This window comes from Accipiter gentilis, chromosome 18 (genome assembly GCF_929443795.1).
Source record: "Accipiter gentilis chromosome 18, bAccGen1.1, whole genome shotgun sequence".
NCBI lineage: Eukaryota > Metazoa > Chordata > Aves > Accipitriformes > Accipitridae > Astur > Astur gentilis.
This window is the reverse complement of record NC_064897.1, coordinates 7,697,497-7,714,680: the sequence shown is the minus strand read 5'-3', so window position 1 is coordinate 7,714,680 and position 17,184 is coordinate 7,697,497. Positions and strand designations below refer to the sequence as shown.

The 17,184-nt window shown below is 46.4% G+C and overlaps 1 protein-coding gene across 2 annotated transcripts; it reads right to left on the bottom strand.

The window, feature by feature from the left end:
• Positions 1-288: 288 nt before the first annotated feature.
• Positions 289-11,299, bottom strand: LOC126047731 (killer cell lectin-like receptor subfamily G member 1). Of its 2 annotated transcripts, XM_049821759.1 has the most exons (7): positions 11,210-11,299; positions 6,596-6,717; positions 5,890-6,195; positions 4,744-4,842; positions 3,486-3,637; positions 2,902-3,005; positions 289-1,058 (listed from the first exon to the last, which is right to left on the bottom strand). In XM_049821759.1, the coding sequence occupies exons 3-7, from the start codon at positions 6,131-6,133 to the stop codon at positions 947-949; spliced, it is 711 nt and encodes a 236-aa protein (XP_049677716.1). In that variant the 5' UTR covers positions 6,134-6,195; positions 6,596-6,717; positions 11,210-11,299; the 3' UTR covers positions 289-946. The 2 variants fall into 2 exon arrangements, with proteins under 2 accessions (XP_049677716.1, XP_049677717.1); XM_049821760.1 differs by lacking the exons at positions 6,596-6,717; positions 11,210-11,299 and having other exon boundaries at positions 5,890-6,311.
• Between the last annotated feature and the right edge of the window lie 5,885 nt (positions 11,300-17,184).

The window sequence follows — 17,184 nt, the reverse complement described above, 5'->3', positions numbered from 1 at the left end:
TTACTTGGCTACTGACAAAAGTAAGTTTGTCAGTCTGTAATCCCTCAGGCAGAGCTGGGGTAGGAACCTGTTTAATAGCTGTAGCTGTATCTTGGCCTCTGCAACAGGAGATGCTCTTCTGCAGCGTTATTGCAAAGAAAGTGTTTCACCCCCTGCCCTCCTGCCTCTGCTCCTGCCACTAGCTTAGTTTCTGCCCATTTATCAATTACCCAGTGTGCTAAACAATGATGTTGGGGAGGAAAACAGAAAAAGCCACCACTGAAAAAAATTGTTAGAAGCAACCCATATTTATTTTCATCTCAGCAGGGCAGCAGGTTTACTCCTTGCTAGTTACACAGCAATGTAGCACTGGGTGCCATGCTCCAGTTTTCTCCAGGTACAAACAAAAAACACAGAAGAATTTAGGTTAGAAGGGACCTCTGGATATCATCTGATTCAACCACTTGCAAAAGCAGGCCAGCTTCAAACTTCAGGCTGGTTTTCAGCCTTGGTGTATGACACCAATGTTCACACGAGAGAGAAATTAACCCAGAGTTCGCACCAGCTCACAGATTACAATCCCATCTCTCTTTAGGATTTCCGATGCCAGGACAGCATTCCAGTGACAGTGCTCAAGTATCTCTGAAAATGACTGAGAGGGACTTAGAGAAATCTCTCCTGCCCCTTCTCTACCACTTTGAAGACTGTCTATCACTAGCCAATGGCTATGAATAAGAACCTCACCAGTGTGATCCTGAACAGAGCCAGGAGCAGCACTCAGACCTCCGGCTGCTCGTGCCAGGGCTTTGGCTGCGGCTACGTTCATTCCTTGCACTATGGCAGGTGTCACAGCAGCAAGGAGCACAGCCAGGCACTCTCTCAGAGAAGCTTCCTGAGTCACCTTCAGAGGGATCAAGCATTAGCACAGCTTTCCAAAGGACACTTCCTAACACAAGCTCCACAGAGGTCACTGAAGAGATTTCTCGCAGACCCATGGGGCAAGGAATTCACAGCTGGAAGCATGGATGGCACCTTGCAGCAGAACGGCGCATTTCTGCACAGGGCTGTTGGACAGGACCCTGTGGGAGACACAGACAGAGCACAGAAGCAGGGAAATATTAGAGAGGGATCCCCACTTTGGCTGGGGGAAGAACACCTGACAGCTTTGGAGGCAGGAGGCTCACTGCATGGACTTCGTGACCTTGTGTCAGGGAAGACCCATCCTGGGAGAGAGGAGGTCTGGCAGTGGGGCTTGCTACACCCAGAGCTCACCGTGAGACTTTCAGTTAGCCAGTCTCATTCTGGGCTCTCCATTTCCCATCACTAAAGAGAGAAGTCCTGTCCCACAAAGGATTTTTTGCTGTTCCACTTAAGGCATTTGGAGACCTTGGGACAGAAAGTATCGAGTGTTCAAGTTTAAACCTGTTGTATGGGTTCATGGAAAGTGAAAGCCTCTGCTTCATTAAGGTTGTCTAGTCAAGGACATTTTCAATGCAAAAGGGGGTAAGAAGGAGGAAATGATTAAACAGAAACCCACAGAGACACCAACTTGGTGCACAAGAAATAGCAGAGGCAACGGCAAAGACCAGAAGTCTTCAGCCACAGACTGACGGGCCGTTAAGAAACTCCAGGTGCAGCTTTGGAGAGGGACACCCTGGGCTTTGTAATGGCTGAGAAGGGGGCAACAAGAGGAACAGGAGGAGTTGGGATGTTCGAGGGGGGCTGTGGGACTCTGCAGAACTTGTTGAGGAAAGTTTAGGGCAAGGGGACGACCAGGGAGGAGAGGGTCTAACGAGGTGTGGGTCGTGTGTGAGCGGTTGCTGACGGCGGGTACGTGCTCGCCTGACCCAGCCCTGCTGCTGCCCACCGCGGTCCGTCCCGGTTCTCCTCAAGCCCTTCCCTCGCTGTCTGTCCCTGCGGTCTCGCCCCCCACCCTGCGTGTGCCAGCACCGTAAGGACGAGGTGCCGGTAACCGGGGGCACCCTGCGAGGGGACACGGTGCCGGCTCTGGGCTCGGAGAGGGGTGCCGGACCCCGGGCGGTGGTGCCGGGCGCTGGGGCGGGCGAGGGGCTCATCCCAGCCCCGGGGTCGGCACCGGTGGGGGCGTGTGTGTCCCGGGTGTAGCTGCTGGGGGGACCGGGGTGGGCGAGGGGCTCAGCGCCGGCAGCTGGAGCGGGACCGTGGGTGGCTGCCGGGGTGCCGGGTGCTGGGGGGAGAACGCGTGCGTCTTCCCCCAGCCCGGGCTGCGTGGGCTGTGGTTCTGCAATTCCCTAGCAAGCTCTGAGTTGCGCTAGCCGGCGAGTAGGAGGCCCTGGGTCTGGGCAAGGGGTCCCAGGTGGGCAGAGGGTCCGTGCTGGCGCTCAGGGAATCCTTGAGTGGGTGCGGGCATGCTTCTGAACCTGGAGGGTGTTGTGTATGTTTCTTCACTAGTCAACTTCAATCCTAAGCAGCCGGAGAGGTGGAAGGGGACTTTATCTGGCTGTAGCTGGACATCATGTGAGTCCTGGTGGCATTACATGTGGGTGCTGCTGAAGGCAGTGCCTTGTCTGTTGTAGCCAGCTGTGTCAGAGTCCTTCACCTGCCTGCGTTTCTGTGTCCGTGATTGTGTCTCTGGGATACTGGCTCAGCTTTACTACTGGTTGAACCCGCAAACAGGAAAGTAGCAGCTGTGTCCGTCAGCCTGGGATAGAGACTCCCAGGTCTCTGGGTGCACCAGACTGGGCTGCAGCAGCCAGGCAGGAGGAACCCCTTAGTTCTGGAGCTGCTAGAGCCTGTGGCCACTCTGAACGTCCCTTAGCAGCTCTGTTCATTGTTGGTCGACTTCCATCAACTACAGATGGAACATTTCACGCAAAAGGGTTAAAGGCAGGGGAAGGATCTCAAGCCCTTTGTCTAAAAATACAGAGGAAATACCATACTCACTTTTTGCCACTCAGTTCTGAGCCATCTTCCCAGGCCCAGTCACCACCAGTGCTATTCTTCAAACCAATCCAGTACGATTCAGTTTGCAACATCTGGAAGAAGTCCTAGGAGGGACGGAGAGGCAGAGAGATCAGTGGACTCGAAGAAACCCAGTCAAGTCCTGGGTTCTGAGGGGGAAAGAAAGGGTCGCTGTGTGGGAGAGGGAGTTTGGGGGCCATTTCTCAATGTCCTTTGAACACCCATGCCCTTCCTTCCTAGAGGGACCGGCTTTGTGAGACTCAGTGTTTCGGAGTACCAGGCAGCTCCCCTGACTGTGGGGTCTGAGGGCTGAGCCCACGACAAGCGCAGTGCCGGCAGGTAGAGAGAATCGGGTCCCTCTTGCAAAGAGGCCAAGAGAAAGCCTTGCTTCTGCCAGATGCAGGAAGGTGGTGGTGGGTCCCAGCGCGTTGCAAAGTCCCTTCACACTCTCTTTTCCCCACAGAGGGGAAGAGCTGGGCAGTACAGTGCCTTGGACCTGCTCCCCCGTAATCCTACCATCCTGCATGGCAAAGGCCCTCTGCCCTTGCCACTGCAAAGGCACCCACCATTTCGCTGGGATCGCTGATCACCAGGAGATGAGCTCCCTGTGCCCGGCAGGATTCCTGGCTGGAATTCCAGTCCTTCTTCTCCTTGGAGAAGGAGTAGCAGCTCTCTCTGTAGGCCACCCACTGCTTGGGGCAGCGTGGACATGCGCAGCCTGCAAAACAATCGTACGTCTCTCTTCCCATTCATAGTCATAGCCTAGTTGATGACAAACACATTTCACAAATACACCTTCTCCAGAAAATGATTCTGCACCGTTACTGTAATGCCATCCCTGGAGCTCTTCTGAGACTGGCAAAGACAATGTAGTTACCTACACCAGAGTGCCTGAAGGGCTCTGTGAAGGGCATCCATATGCCAGACGGGAACACGTGGGAGAGCGTGTAGGGGTCTCTTGGGACCTTCCTTTTCCTTCCCAGTGTTTTTGCCTTTTTGTTTTTCCCTCCCCTTTTTGTTTTGTCTTCTCCATATAAACATCCTCTTTGGCCCATGTTTCCTTCTGTCCAACGGGAAAGGCAAAGCCCTGGCACCTGACAGGTTTGTGGCAGGTCATCCATTTCCATACAGTCCCCACCGCTAGTGCTGGCTGCTGCTAGGGCACATCTGTAGCCCATTCCTGAAGTACTGCTGCTTTGGACAAACAGCATTTCCGATTCCTATACTTGCCCGAACCTCAGCTTCGTAACATTTCATGGCAAGCTGGTCAAAAGGCTTAAACTTCCTAGGAACAGGAATCATTTTATAACAGCTGCTAGTCATGGAAGTCTTGCAGTTTGAAGCACCCTTCTTTTCCTTCCTAACAGGAGAGCAGCTGGTGCTACTGGCCCATGGATGGTCACTGAAGACCTCAGTGTTCATTCTGTCGCTCTACAGCACTGATCTCCAAATCAACAGAAAAGAAATGGGCCTTCAGGTTATGTCCTCCAGCCTAGAGCTGTATTTGTCAGGATGTAAATGGTCCTGAGTGGCTGAGCATGCAACACAGCGTGCTTGCTACACACTGAAGTCTACCCAGTCACCCCTTTCAAAGGCATCTTTGATACTTTCTACCCCCTTACTCTCTTGTTCCTGCTGAGGGCAGGTCTAACTAGACCAAGTTTAGCATTTAAAAATCTCAGAAAAAAGAAGCAAGTCTTTTTTAAGAGAGAAAAGGAACTTCCATGCTCTCCTTGGACCTTTGAGATTTCAAGAGCTCTGTTTTGCTCCCTGACAAAGTTCTAAATTCAAATAAAATATTTTCAATGGAGGACATTTATTTACCCTTGATAATAAAAACCACTGTTGTTCCCAGCAATGCCAAGAAGAGGATCCCTAGAACCACTGCAATACTCCAGCAGGTAGTACATGAAACAGGACAATCTAACAAGAAGAAAAAGAACATAAATGTGAGAAAGGTGAGGCTATCTCAATGGGATCAGCTCTAAAAATACAACTTAGATTGAACTGCAGTGTCTGTTTACCTCAGCCTGCACTCGTGTCAGAGTCCAATACTGTCTGAAAGGGTCCTTTTCAATATTACACACATGGATAATTTAATGTTTAATACCAAATTTACTTATTTGAAGATACCTGATGTCGCATGAGATTCTGATTTAGCAGAATGATACAGCTACATGTTGAAAGCACAACACAAGCGCAAATCACACTTAGCAGAATATAGCAATTTCAATACACAGCTGAATCGCAATACAAATGTGATTCTCATTGCTAAGCTCTATGATATGCTCACCATCGCAACGCTGAGTGGCACCAGGAAGGAATATGTGGGTTTAAGCAGCTCAAGCCTGTTGCTCTCTTCAAAGCTCTTTTTGTCAGTTGTTCAGCAGTTGTACTCTGTTAGGCTGAGTCACGTATACACTCCCCCCATCCTGGTCTGGCTAACTCAGGAAGACATTCCCACTCTTTTGATTAACTCATGGCCAAAAATTTACACAACCAGCTGATCTACTCAACTGATACAACTTTTAATCTAAAAAAAAGTTTTTCTCTGGTCCCCTTAATGTTAAATTCAACTTTCTGACAGCCATGTGCAGTCACTGCATGCTTCACATGTACATTGCACTTGGCCACCTCCTTTGAGCCTTCTCTCATTGTAGGGGCTTATTGATCAGTCACAACTCAGGATTACGTCTGAAGAGGAGTCCAAATGCAATGACTGTTTTGATACGGCACCAACAGAAATTATTAGATCACACATTACTTACTCTGTTGCAAGAGTAAGTTGCAAGACTCTGCAAGTCTCCAAATTTAACATGCCTTGAACTGCCCATCCTTCCCAACTTCAAACAGCAGGATAGAAAAGAAAAATTTTTAGCATACAAATGCAAATCTCTTATTCAGACATGAAATCTGTTAGACTATTTATTCAGTAATGCATACATCTTTCCCATTAGTAACAGACTTTACCTTTGTTCTTGATGTTCTTCTTTTCTGTTCTTTGTCTTCTCATCATCAGTTTCTTGGAAGAAGTGCTGTGTTTCACGTTCAGATAGATGTGCTCCTTAATATTCCCGTCACAAGATTTTAAGTATTGCTTTTTTTTACTTTGCATTACTTGGAATTTAGAAGTCCAGTTAACTGCAAAGTCCAGGTCTGGATCTGAATTTCCCTGAACGTCAATACAGCTTTCCTCCCAGCAGTTTGGAATCATTTCAAACAACAGACCATATTAGCGGAAGGGTAATAGAAGGAATGATGTCCTAAATCAGCCTTCTGGAATACAAAATCATTTAAGCAAGGACAATAGCTCATGAAGAACTCTATCTTTTGTGATTAAACTGCTTCTGTGACGGATGCTAGGTAGGTCAATGTTAGACAGGGGATCTTGCTTTCACAGGCAAGGGAAGTTATCTAGCATTTTCCACATCAACTAATATAAGTAAGCAACTTAGTCTTGACCAAGATGACAAAGGTGAGGAATTAAATTTCCTTATGTAGCAAATGGATAGACATGGGTAATTGTAGTGGGACAATTTACAGAATGCTTTTCTCTCTTTCACTGCAAGCACCGTCAATAAAAGCAATACAGATGCATTTGATCTATGTCAATGACACACTGATTTAAAAACAAAAGTCCTTTGAGCATTTGGACAAGAAAATTGGGCTGGTTTACCTTAATTCCACAAGAGGAAGCTGAAATGTAATAGCAGAACAGGTGGTGCATCTGTCCTGGTCTCCATATGTGACTCTGCAGGACGCCGAGGTGATCGTTAACATCAGACTGAAACAGGGCAACTGAGAGATGAGAAAAAAGTATTGTGGTGACCCACACAGGAAACTTGCATTCTTTTACACAGCACAAAGCTCTACCCTTTCAGAGTTACAGTGGCAAAACCTGTTCCTGTCATGGTCACACAAAACTCTGTTTGAGCTAATTGTAATATCATGTTCACTGAGCAACAGAATACATCGAACAAGTTGAATCTGTAGAATCCATTACTAAAATCATAGGCTTGTACTGCCAGTGCTTTTCCTACAAGAACAATTTCTCTGATCTGTCCAACAATATCAGTCTTTCCACCCAACTCTTTGGTCTGTGTAGAAAAAGTTGCTTGCCCTTGCTTTACAGATAGGTTGGGACTCGGCTTCAGATGGAAACCAGAAATTATAGTACCTTCAGAACAGCAGAGGACTTCACAAATCACTCTTTTCATTAATTCTGAGAATGAATAAAAATCTGGAAATGTAATTCTATGAACATTTGCATAATTGTTCTTACTTTACAGGCTACCAGGAACATAATATTTAATTTTGAAACATAAAAATATTTTCCTTCCTTTTCTTCATTTCCTTTCCCTTCTTTTTCTTCTTACCCAATTTATTTTTAAGGACATGGACAAGAACTGGTCAGGGATGTAAAGGTTGGGGGCAGGCTTGACTGCAGTAACCATGAGACGGTAAAGATCAGGATCCTGAAAAGAAGGGAAAACCCCCAAAAAGCAGAATCACAACCCTGGACTTGAAGAGGGCAGACTTTCGTCTGCTCAGGAATCTGCTTTCAGGGATCCCATGGCAGACAGTCCTGGAGAGAAGAGAGGTTCAGGATAGCTGGTTGGTTTTCAGGGATCAGCTCCTCTGAACTCAAGAACAGTCCATCCCAATGAGCAGGATACAAAGCAAAGGTGGCAGTGGACCTGCATGGAAGAGCAAGGAGCTCCTGACTAAACTCAAGACACAAAAAGGAAGTGTACAAGAGGTTGAAGCACGGTCGGGTGACGCAGGAGGAATCCCTAACTTGCAGGGATGGGGTTAGGAAGCCCGTCTGGATTTGAATCTGATGGGGGATGTGAAGGGCAACAAGAAATGTTTCTACAGGTACATCAGCAAGACAAAAACTAGGGAAAAATGTGGGCCTCCTGCTGAATATGCAGTGGAGCTGGTCTCAAAGACATAGAAAAGGGTGATACATTCTGTGACTCAGTGCCGCCTTTGTCTCAGTCTTTGCTGGTGTGACTTGCCTTCAGCAATCTCAGGTCCATGAAAACTATGAGAAAGTCCAGTGCAAGGTAGACTTACCCTTGCTGGAGGAGGATCATGTTAGGGAGCATTTAAACGAAGTGTACACACACAAGTCCACAGGCCCTGATGGGACACACCATGAGTGCTGCAGGAGCTGGCTGATGCCATTGCGAGGCCACTCTCAATAACCTTTGAAAGGTCATAGTGATCGGGAGAGGTCCCTGGAGACTGGAAGACAGCAAATGTGACTCCTGTCTTCAAGAAGGAGGATCCAGGGAACTACAGGCCAGTCAGCCTGGTATCAGCCCCTGGGAAGCTGATGGAGCAACTAATCCTGGAAACCATTTCCAGACACATGAAGGAGAAGAAGGTAATCACATTCTTGTCAGCATGGATTTACAAAGGGGAAAACATGCCTGACTGACCTGATAGCCTTCTACAATGAGGCAACTTGCTCTGTGGATGAGGGGACAGCTGTGGATGTAATTTATCTTGACTTTAATAAGGCTTTTGGCACTGTCTCCTGCAAAATCCTCACAGACAAGCTGATGAAGTATGGAGTTGGGTAAGTAAAGAGTGAGGTGGACTGAAAACTGGCTATAGGCCTGGGTCCAGAGGGTTGTGACCAGCGGCATGAAGTCTAGCTGCAGGTCAGTGACCAGAAGCATGCCCCAGGGGTCAATACTGGATGCAGTAGTGTGTAACATCTCCATTAATGACCTTGAAAATGGGGCAGGGTGCACCATCAGTGAGTTCTCAGATGATACAAAACTGAAAGGAGTGACTGATACAGCAGGTGGTTGTCCCAACATTCAGAGAGACCTGGACATGGTTAGAGAAATGGCCAGAGAGGAACCTCATGAAGTTCAATAAAGGTAAATGCAAATTCTTGCCCCTGGTGAGAAACCAGTACGCACTGGGGGCCAACTGTCTGGAAAGCAGCTTGGCAGAAAAGGATCTGGGAGTTCCTGGAAGATACCAAGTTGAACGTGAGCCAGCAATGTGCCCTCATGGCAAGGAAAGCCAGCAGCCTCCTAGGTTGCGTTAGGCAGAGAGCTGCCAGCAGACCGAGAGGAGTAATCCTTCCCCTCTACTCTGCACTGGTCAGGCCATGTATCAAGTACTGTGTCCAGTTCTGGGCTCCCCTGTACAAGAAGCGTATGGACTTACTGGAGAAAGTAGCAGAGGGCCACTAAGATGGTGAAGGAACTGAAGCATCGTTCGTACAAGGAAAGGCTGCGAGAGCTGGGACTGTTCAGCCTGGTGAAGAGAAGGTTCAGGGGGATCTTGTCAATCAAAGCTTTTTCCATTTTTTATTTTTTTAAATAAAAGTGAGTGTGGTTTCTGAGTGCAGTCAGAAAAAGTTTCTGAGCGCGGTCAGAAACTGGAACAGGTTTGTGAGAGAGGTGGTAGAGTCTCTCTGGGAGACCAATATTCAAAGGCCAACCAGACAATGTCCTTAGCAGCTTGCTCTAGTTGACGATGCTCTGAGCAGGGCACTGATGATCACCAGAGCTGCCTTCCAATCTCAACTATTCTGTGATTCTGTGACAAGTAGTGAAATTTCAGCATGAAAGAGAAGATGAAAGCTGAATGGAACAGACATCTGATTCCTCTACAGCAGCTTTGGATGGGCAGGTAGGTTCTGCTCTGCTCTGCCTTCTAATACAATAAATCTTTGGCTACTGGAAGGGACTTCTTGGGCTTAGTTAGTTAAAACAGACTTCAGTTTGCTCTGTTTTGTGCTGTTGATAAGGTCTAAAAGAGATTTTTTCCCAGCCTCCACATCCAAAGATCTCCTCCCTCACTCCACTTTGTGCCACGTGGTCCAAGGGGCTGGCAGATCCATGCCAGCTTCAGGGACAGTTCTGTAGGAGTGAGCTGCAGGATGCTGCTGACCCATTGTCATAGAAAAATTTAGGAGTCTGTGGCTTTTTATATTCCAAACTCATCCAGACAGTGCACGAGCAACTATAATGTAAAATGTCTCTCTAGGGGCAAAACAAGCTGGTACAGTTGTTCCTAGTAATTACACCATGCACTATAACTCACAAGATCCGAATCAACTGTGCATACAGCAGAAATCACGTAAGGATGACACTGACTGGGTTAAGAACTTTAGCACTGTTTTACAAGTCTGTGGCTCCTTGTGGGCAGATTTTTGACACAAACATCAGACTTATCACACTCCCCAGCAAGCTGGATCTAAATTCTGCCCCCATGTCCCTGAGTTCTTCATTGTGCTGCTGCAGCTGACAACATATTCTAGGGCAGGATGTTCTTCATTTAAAACATGGATGTATCAAACGAATTTAAATACAGAATGTGGGATTAAATTCAATAAAAGACTTCCTTTTTATAATTCAGTATAAGAAATTAAGTAATTAAACTTATCAAAACATAAGTAATTAAACTTATTAAAACATAACTAATCAAACTAAATGCTGTCCTCCAACTCGGAGCTGGAGTATACCTGTGCAGAAAGTACACATTCAAAAAAACCTTACAGACAGTTCAGCTTGTATCTGGCTCTTTTTTGTTTTTGCAAAAAATAAACCACAGTAAATCCACACTTCGAAAAGATAACACCAGTTCACAGGAACTGCTTTTTCTAAAGGCGTTAGCTTCAGACAGGAAGCATTAGCTTCACAAAAAGCTTTGTTGCCTGATATATTGCTCATAGGAAGAAATGATTAATAGGAAAGGCAATGAGGAAGCTCTGAGTGCTTCTCTTCCACAATGCTATATATATCATAATGCCATTTCTTTGTGTGTCTCAGCAGATAGGTCTGTTTTGCAATATGTCCATAGGTTAAGAACTTCAGCAAAACACATCCATTTCTGGTTGGTTTGTTTTTTTTGTTTTGGTGGGGTTGCTGCTCTGGTTTTTGGTTCTCTCAAACTCAAGACTTCTCATAAAAATACAGAAATACAATTAACAGCACATAAACTCTTCTAAATAGAACAGCATACATTTTTTTATAGGGTACATTACCACAGTTTAGAGTACTGCTCCCATCTCCTCACCACATCTTGAAGATAGGTTGTGGTGAAGAGCTTACAGCTGCAGCTCAGCTGCATATGTGCAAGATCACATACATGTTATGGGTGCAATAAAGAAAGGAACAGCTGATCATGACCTGACTGTGGTGCAAATATTTAATTGCTTTCATTCTGTTACAATGATTCAGGTGAAAAGTAATGAAAGGTTTCTACAGTGGCAACAGCTCTGCTATAGCTTTTCCACATCAAAATATTCTCTTCTTACCTACTGAAGCCCCATGCCTCTCCTCCATGTACTGAATTTTGAAGTACTAATATAGCAAACTGATCAAACCGCTGCTGCTCACACTGACACAAAAATGCTCCCGTAAGGCTATGTGGAAGGTGACAGCATCCACTTCATTACAGTCATTGAACAAGGAGCCTTTAAATGTAAAAGAGGATTATAATATAATATAATATAATAAAAATAACAATAACAGCAATAACAACAACAACAACTATTATTATTATTATTATTATTATTATTATTATTATCACAGAGACACAAACTACGCTGGACCCGCTGGTGAGTAAGGAACCCGTGGGGTGGGATCTGGGTAGGGGTGTCAAATGGAGAGGTGCTGTGCTGGTACTCGTGGGTCCATGAAAGCGTGCGTGTGCTTGTGAACCTAGAGTATTGCGTGTGTGCCTTCATTAGTGAATCCTGAGCAGCCAGAGAGGAGGAAGGGGACTGCGCTGCCATTAACTAACATTTGTGTGAGTTCTGGTAGTGTTATCCATAGGTGCTGTTGAAGGCATTGCCTTGCCTGTGGCCATCTGTATATCCAGCAGTGTTAGTGTTGGGTATTTGTGTGCGTGCATGTGTGTCTGGGATACTAGCTCAGCTTTTGGTACTGGTTGAACCTGCAAATGGGAAAGCAGCAGATGTGTCCTTCAGCCTGGGACCTCCCAGGACCTCAGATGCACCAGCCTGGGCTCCAGTGGCCGGGCAGGAGAAATTCCTGAGCCCCAGAGCTGCTGGAGACGGCATCCACTTAAAACATCCCTTATCAGCAAGAATATCAGAATTATGTGTATTAATTTCCCGATATACACCTGCTTATTTACCCCTTCAGAGAACTTCAGTTTATTTGCTTAAATCTTTGCACAGAAGCATAGTTGTCTCCTTCCCCAGACCATTGTGCTTAATGCTCTGTCTATTCTATGTTTGTAATGGTTTCTACCAGCACGTGTAATGTGACAGTCAAGCTTTTAGTCTGTAGTTTTAAGACCCTTAAAAAGTGGTGCTACATTTTGTTTCTTTTGTGTGTTGGGATACATTCAAGAAGTTACTGGGGTGGGTTGACGCTGGCCAACAGCCAAACACCCGTCCATCCACTCACTCACCTCTCTGACAAGACAGGTTAAAAATAGAAGTAAGGTGAGAGGTCTTGTGGATTGAGATAATGACAGTTCAATCAAGAAAGCCAAAGCTGCATGCTCAAGCAAAGCAAAAAAATTTTTTTTTACTACTTCCCACCAGCCAGCAGATGTCCAGACATCCCTCCTTCCTCCTCCTTGCCTTGACCTTAGTGTTCTTTCTCTTCAGAGCTCAGTTTGGAAAGGTGGCGTTATTTCTTTTCTATATGCATTCTGCCAGAGGGCTGTGGGTTGGGTTTATTTTTGTTGTTTTGCTGGGTTTTTTTCTGGTCCTGGTGCTGTTTCAGTGTCATCTACTTTCTAAGGCTCTCCTGTACTTGCCTGCTACGCTTTTTAAAGTGTCGCACTTACTTAAACTGATGTTCTTTCAACATGATTTTAAAGAAATTGGTCTCATCTGTAACCACATTATGTGGTTCACTTCTTTTAAAGACATATGGCATCGGCTGATTGGTTTCTCGTTGTGACGTCCTCTCCCCGTTCAGGACGGAGCTGCGTTACTGCCTGAGGCTGTGCGCCCAGGTGCGAGAGCGTGCTGGGGCAAGGGACAGAGGGAGACATGGAGAAACAGTGAGAAATACCACGGTGAGGATTGTAATAAATAATAAATAAAAAATAAATGAAGACACCTCTGTCTGGAAGTGAATGTTCATCTAAACTACTATAGACAGGAACACAGACTTTTATGAATGTGGAATGCTGCGTTGGTTTTTTTTTCTGAAACTGTCATACAGGAAGAGGTAAGCAAGAAGGAATGAAAACATCCAGACAGGCAATTCCTCCATTATTTATATTTCAACCGCTGAATTTGGATCTCAGAGTCAGCGGTACCATGCCTGCATCCAGGAGGCAGCAATGCAGGTCTGTTCTCGTGTTGGATGGTATTATGTGGATATATTAAAGGATTAAATGTATCAAAAGATCAGCCAGCTAAGGCTTTTCCTTACAGTGTGACCTCCCCACCTACACACACACACATCCCCGCTAATATTACCCTCTTCTTTTGTTGAAAACCCTGCTTTCAAGGATAGTTAAGGAGCATAATAACTTTGAACTATGTATGTCAATGTATAAATTGCTGGCATGCCCTGTACCAAGTAGGGTATGATTTTTCTGGCAGCATCAAGCTAATTTTTCTTTTCCTTACTTGTTAAATAACACTTTTTAAAATACGGGTCCTAAGACAACATTTCTCCCATTAAAAAAATGGGTCTGCCCCATCTTTTTTTCCCTTTTTTCTTGCTTAAAAAGTAAAAGCCTTTTTTTTCTGACAGCAGTAATGTATTTTCATGCTATTTCTGCATGCAAAAAGAATTTACTCAGGAGGGCCAAAGCAAGATCACGGTCCAGGAACGTCACAACCTAAAGGGTTACCTGGCCTGTGGGTGTGTAGAGATCACAAACATGGGTTCACAGGATTCTGTAATACATAAGGACATGGAGGCTTTATCCTCTAAATTTCTCTACTTTATTACAGATTACCACAAATCACCACTAGCAAGTATACATATGATTAATAAAGGGAATATATATATATAAAGCTATTAAAAATTATTATCAGCAATCAATAGCATAGCAGCAATCAAGAATAGCTGCAATCCAGAACAGCAGCAACAACTGCTGCCTCCCTGGGGCCTGGGTTAAAGATGTGACAAGAAAGCTTCCTACCCTGGTATGGCCCTCAGATTATTATCCATTATTGCTTTTTCATGTAGGCAGCAATGAAGTTGCAATAAGAGGTCCAAGAGCAATCAAGAGAGACTTCAGGGCCTTGGCACGACTGGTTAAAGGATCAGGACCACAAGTGGTGTTCTCCTCTATCCTCCCAGTTGCAGGGAACGATGAGAGAAGAAACAGACAGACCCAGCAGATTGATACCTGGCTCCGAGCCTGGTGTCACTGGCAGAATTTGGGTTTTTTTGATCATGGGTCTCTCTACATGACACCAGGCCTGCTGGCAACAGATGGGGTACACCTATCTCAAATGAGGAAAAGGATCTTCGCGGAGGAGTTAGCAGGGATCATTGAAAGAGCTTTAAACTAGATATGAAGGGGGGAAGGGATAAAATCAGACTTGCTAGAGATAAGCCTGAGGGTGGCACACCAATATTTGAGGGACAGTGTTCTAGCAAGGTCCTTCAGTCTGCTGAGTACACTGGATCACATTCAAGGTGTCTCTGCACCAATGCACACAGCACCTTAGCCACCTCAGTGGAGGTAGGGGATGGAGATCCACTTTTGCAGCAGCAAAGACGTAAGGGTTGTCGTTGCCATTAGAAACCACGGAAGCACCTGGGAACAGTCACATAGGAATTAGAGCTTCTCCCCCCAAAAGGCAGCAGGATCAATAGCCCAACTGAAGTGCATCTACACCAAGGCACGCAACACGGGCAACAAACAGGACAGGTCGGAAGCCGTTGTGCAGGTGGAAAACTATGATGTAATTGCAATCACAGAAACATGGTGGGATGACTCGCACGACTGGAGTGCTGCAATGGGTGGCTATAAGCTCTTCCGAAGGGATAGGCAAGGAAGGAGAGGCGATGGGGTGGCTATCTATGTTAGGGAGTGTTTCAATTGTACAGAGCTCCACGATTGTGATAATACGGTTGAGCGCTTATGATGAGGGCGAAGGCCAACAAGGCAGATATCACGGTGGGAGTCTGTTATAGACCACCCAACCAGGACGAAGAGGCAGTCAAAATATTCTATAAGCAGCTGGGAGAAGTCTCACAATTGCTAGCCCTTTTTCTCATGGAGGACTTCAACTTACCAGACATGTGAGAGGAAACAGTCTAGGATGTTCCTGGAGTATGTGGAAGATAAATTCCTGACACAGCTGGTGAGTGAGCCAACTAGGTCAGGCACCCCACAGGACCTGTTGTTTGCAAACAGAGGAGGACTTGAGGGTGATGTGATGGTTGGAGGCCATCTGGGGCACAGCAATCATGAATGATAGAGTTTTTGATTCTTGGAGAAGTAAGGAGGGGGGTCAGCAGAACTGCTACCCCGGACTTCTGGAGGTCAGACTTTGGTCTGTTTAGGGGCCTGGTCGACAGAGTCCCTTGGGAGGCAGTCCTGAAGGGCAAAGGAGTCCAGGAAGGCTGGACATTCTTCAAGAAGGAAACCCTAAAGTCACAGGAGCAGGCCCCCCCCATGTGCTAAAGGATGAGCCAGCAGGGAAGAAGACTGGCCTGGCTGAACAGAGAACTTTGGCTGGAACTCAGGGGGAAAAAAAGAGAGTTTATGACCACTGGAAGAAGGGGCAGACCACTCAGGAGGACTGCAAGGATGTCATGAGGTTATGCAGGGAGAGAATTAGAAGGGCCAAAGCCCAACTAGAAATTAATCTGGCTACTGCTGTAAAAGACAATAAAAAATGTTTCAATAAATACATTAACAACAAAAGGAGGGCCAAGGAGAATCTCCATCCTTTATTGGATGCGGGGGGAAACATGGTGACAGAAGATGAGGAAAAGGCTGAGGTACTTAATGCCTTCTTTGCCTCAGTCTTTAATAGTAAGACCAGTTGTTCTCGGGGTACCCAGCCCCCTGAGCTGGAACACAGGGATAGCGAGCAGAATGAAGCCCCCACTATATATGGGGAAATGGTTAGCGACCTGCTACACCACTTAGACACACAGAAGTCTATGGGGCTGGATGGGATCAACCCAAGGGTAGTGAGGGAGCTGGTGGAGGTGCTCACCAAGCCACCTTCAATCATTTATCATCAGTCCTGGCTAATGGGAGGTCCCAGTTGACTGGGGGTTAGCAAATGTGATGCCCATCTACAAGAAGGGCTGGAAGGAGGATCCAGGGAACTACAGGCCTGTCAGCCTGACCTCGGTGCTGGGGAAGGTCATGGAGCAGATCATCTTGAGTGCCATCACACGGCACGTACAGGCCAACCAGGCGATCAGGCCCAGTCAGCATGGGTTTATGAAAGGCAGGTCCTGCTTGACTCACCTGATCTCCTTCTGTGACAAGGTGACCTGCTTAGTGGATGAGGGGAAGGCTGTGGATGTTGTTTACCTGGACTTTAGTAAAGCCTTTGACACCATTTGCCACAGCATTCCTCTGGAGAAACTGGCTGCTCATGGCTTGGACGGGTGTACTCTTCGCTGGGTAAAACCTGGCTGGATGGCCGGGCCCAAAGAGTTGTGGTAAGTGGAGTTAAATCCAGTTGGCAGCCGGTCACAAGTGGTGTTCCCCAGGGCTCAGGACTAGGGCCAGTTCTGTTTAATACCTCTATCAACGATCTGGATGGGGGAATCGAGTGCACCCTCAGTAAGTTTGCAGATGACACCAAGTTGGGCAGGAGGGTTGATCTGCTTGAGGGTAGGAAGGTTCTACAGAGGGATCTGGACAGGCTGGGTTGATGGGCTGAGGCCAAGTGTATGAGGTTCAACGAGGCCAAGTGCCGGGTCCTGCACTTGGGTCACAACAAGCCTGTAGCATTGCATGGGGTTGGGGAAGAGCGGCTGGAAAGCTGCCCGGCAGAAAAGGACCTGGGGGTGTTGGTCGACAGCCGGCTGAATATGAGCCGGCAGTGTGTCCAGGTGGCCAAGAAGGCTGATAGCATTGTTAAGGAATACTAGTCATTCCGCTTAAATAAGTAAGTTTTAAATAGAATTAATTGCTCTGTGCGATTGGTATACTGTTTAGTGTAACTTACTTAGCATGAATAGCTAGATTTACTGAAGCCTTAGGCTGCAAGCTGTGAACTTTCACCTAAATACTGCTGAACTTATGCTGAACTTTTACCTCATTACATGAAGGAAGGCCCCAAAATTGGTGCAAACCAGAAACATAAGGTAG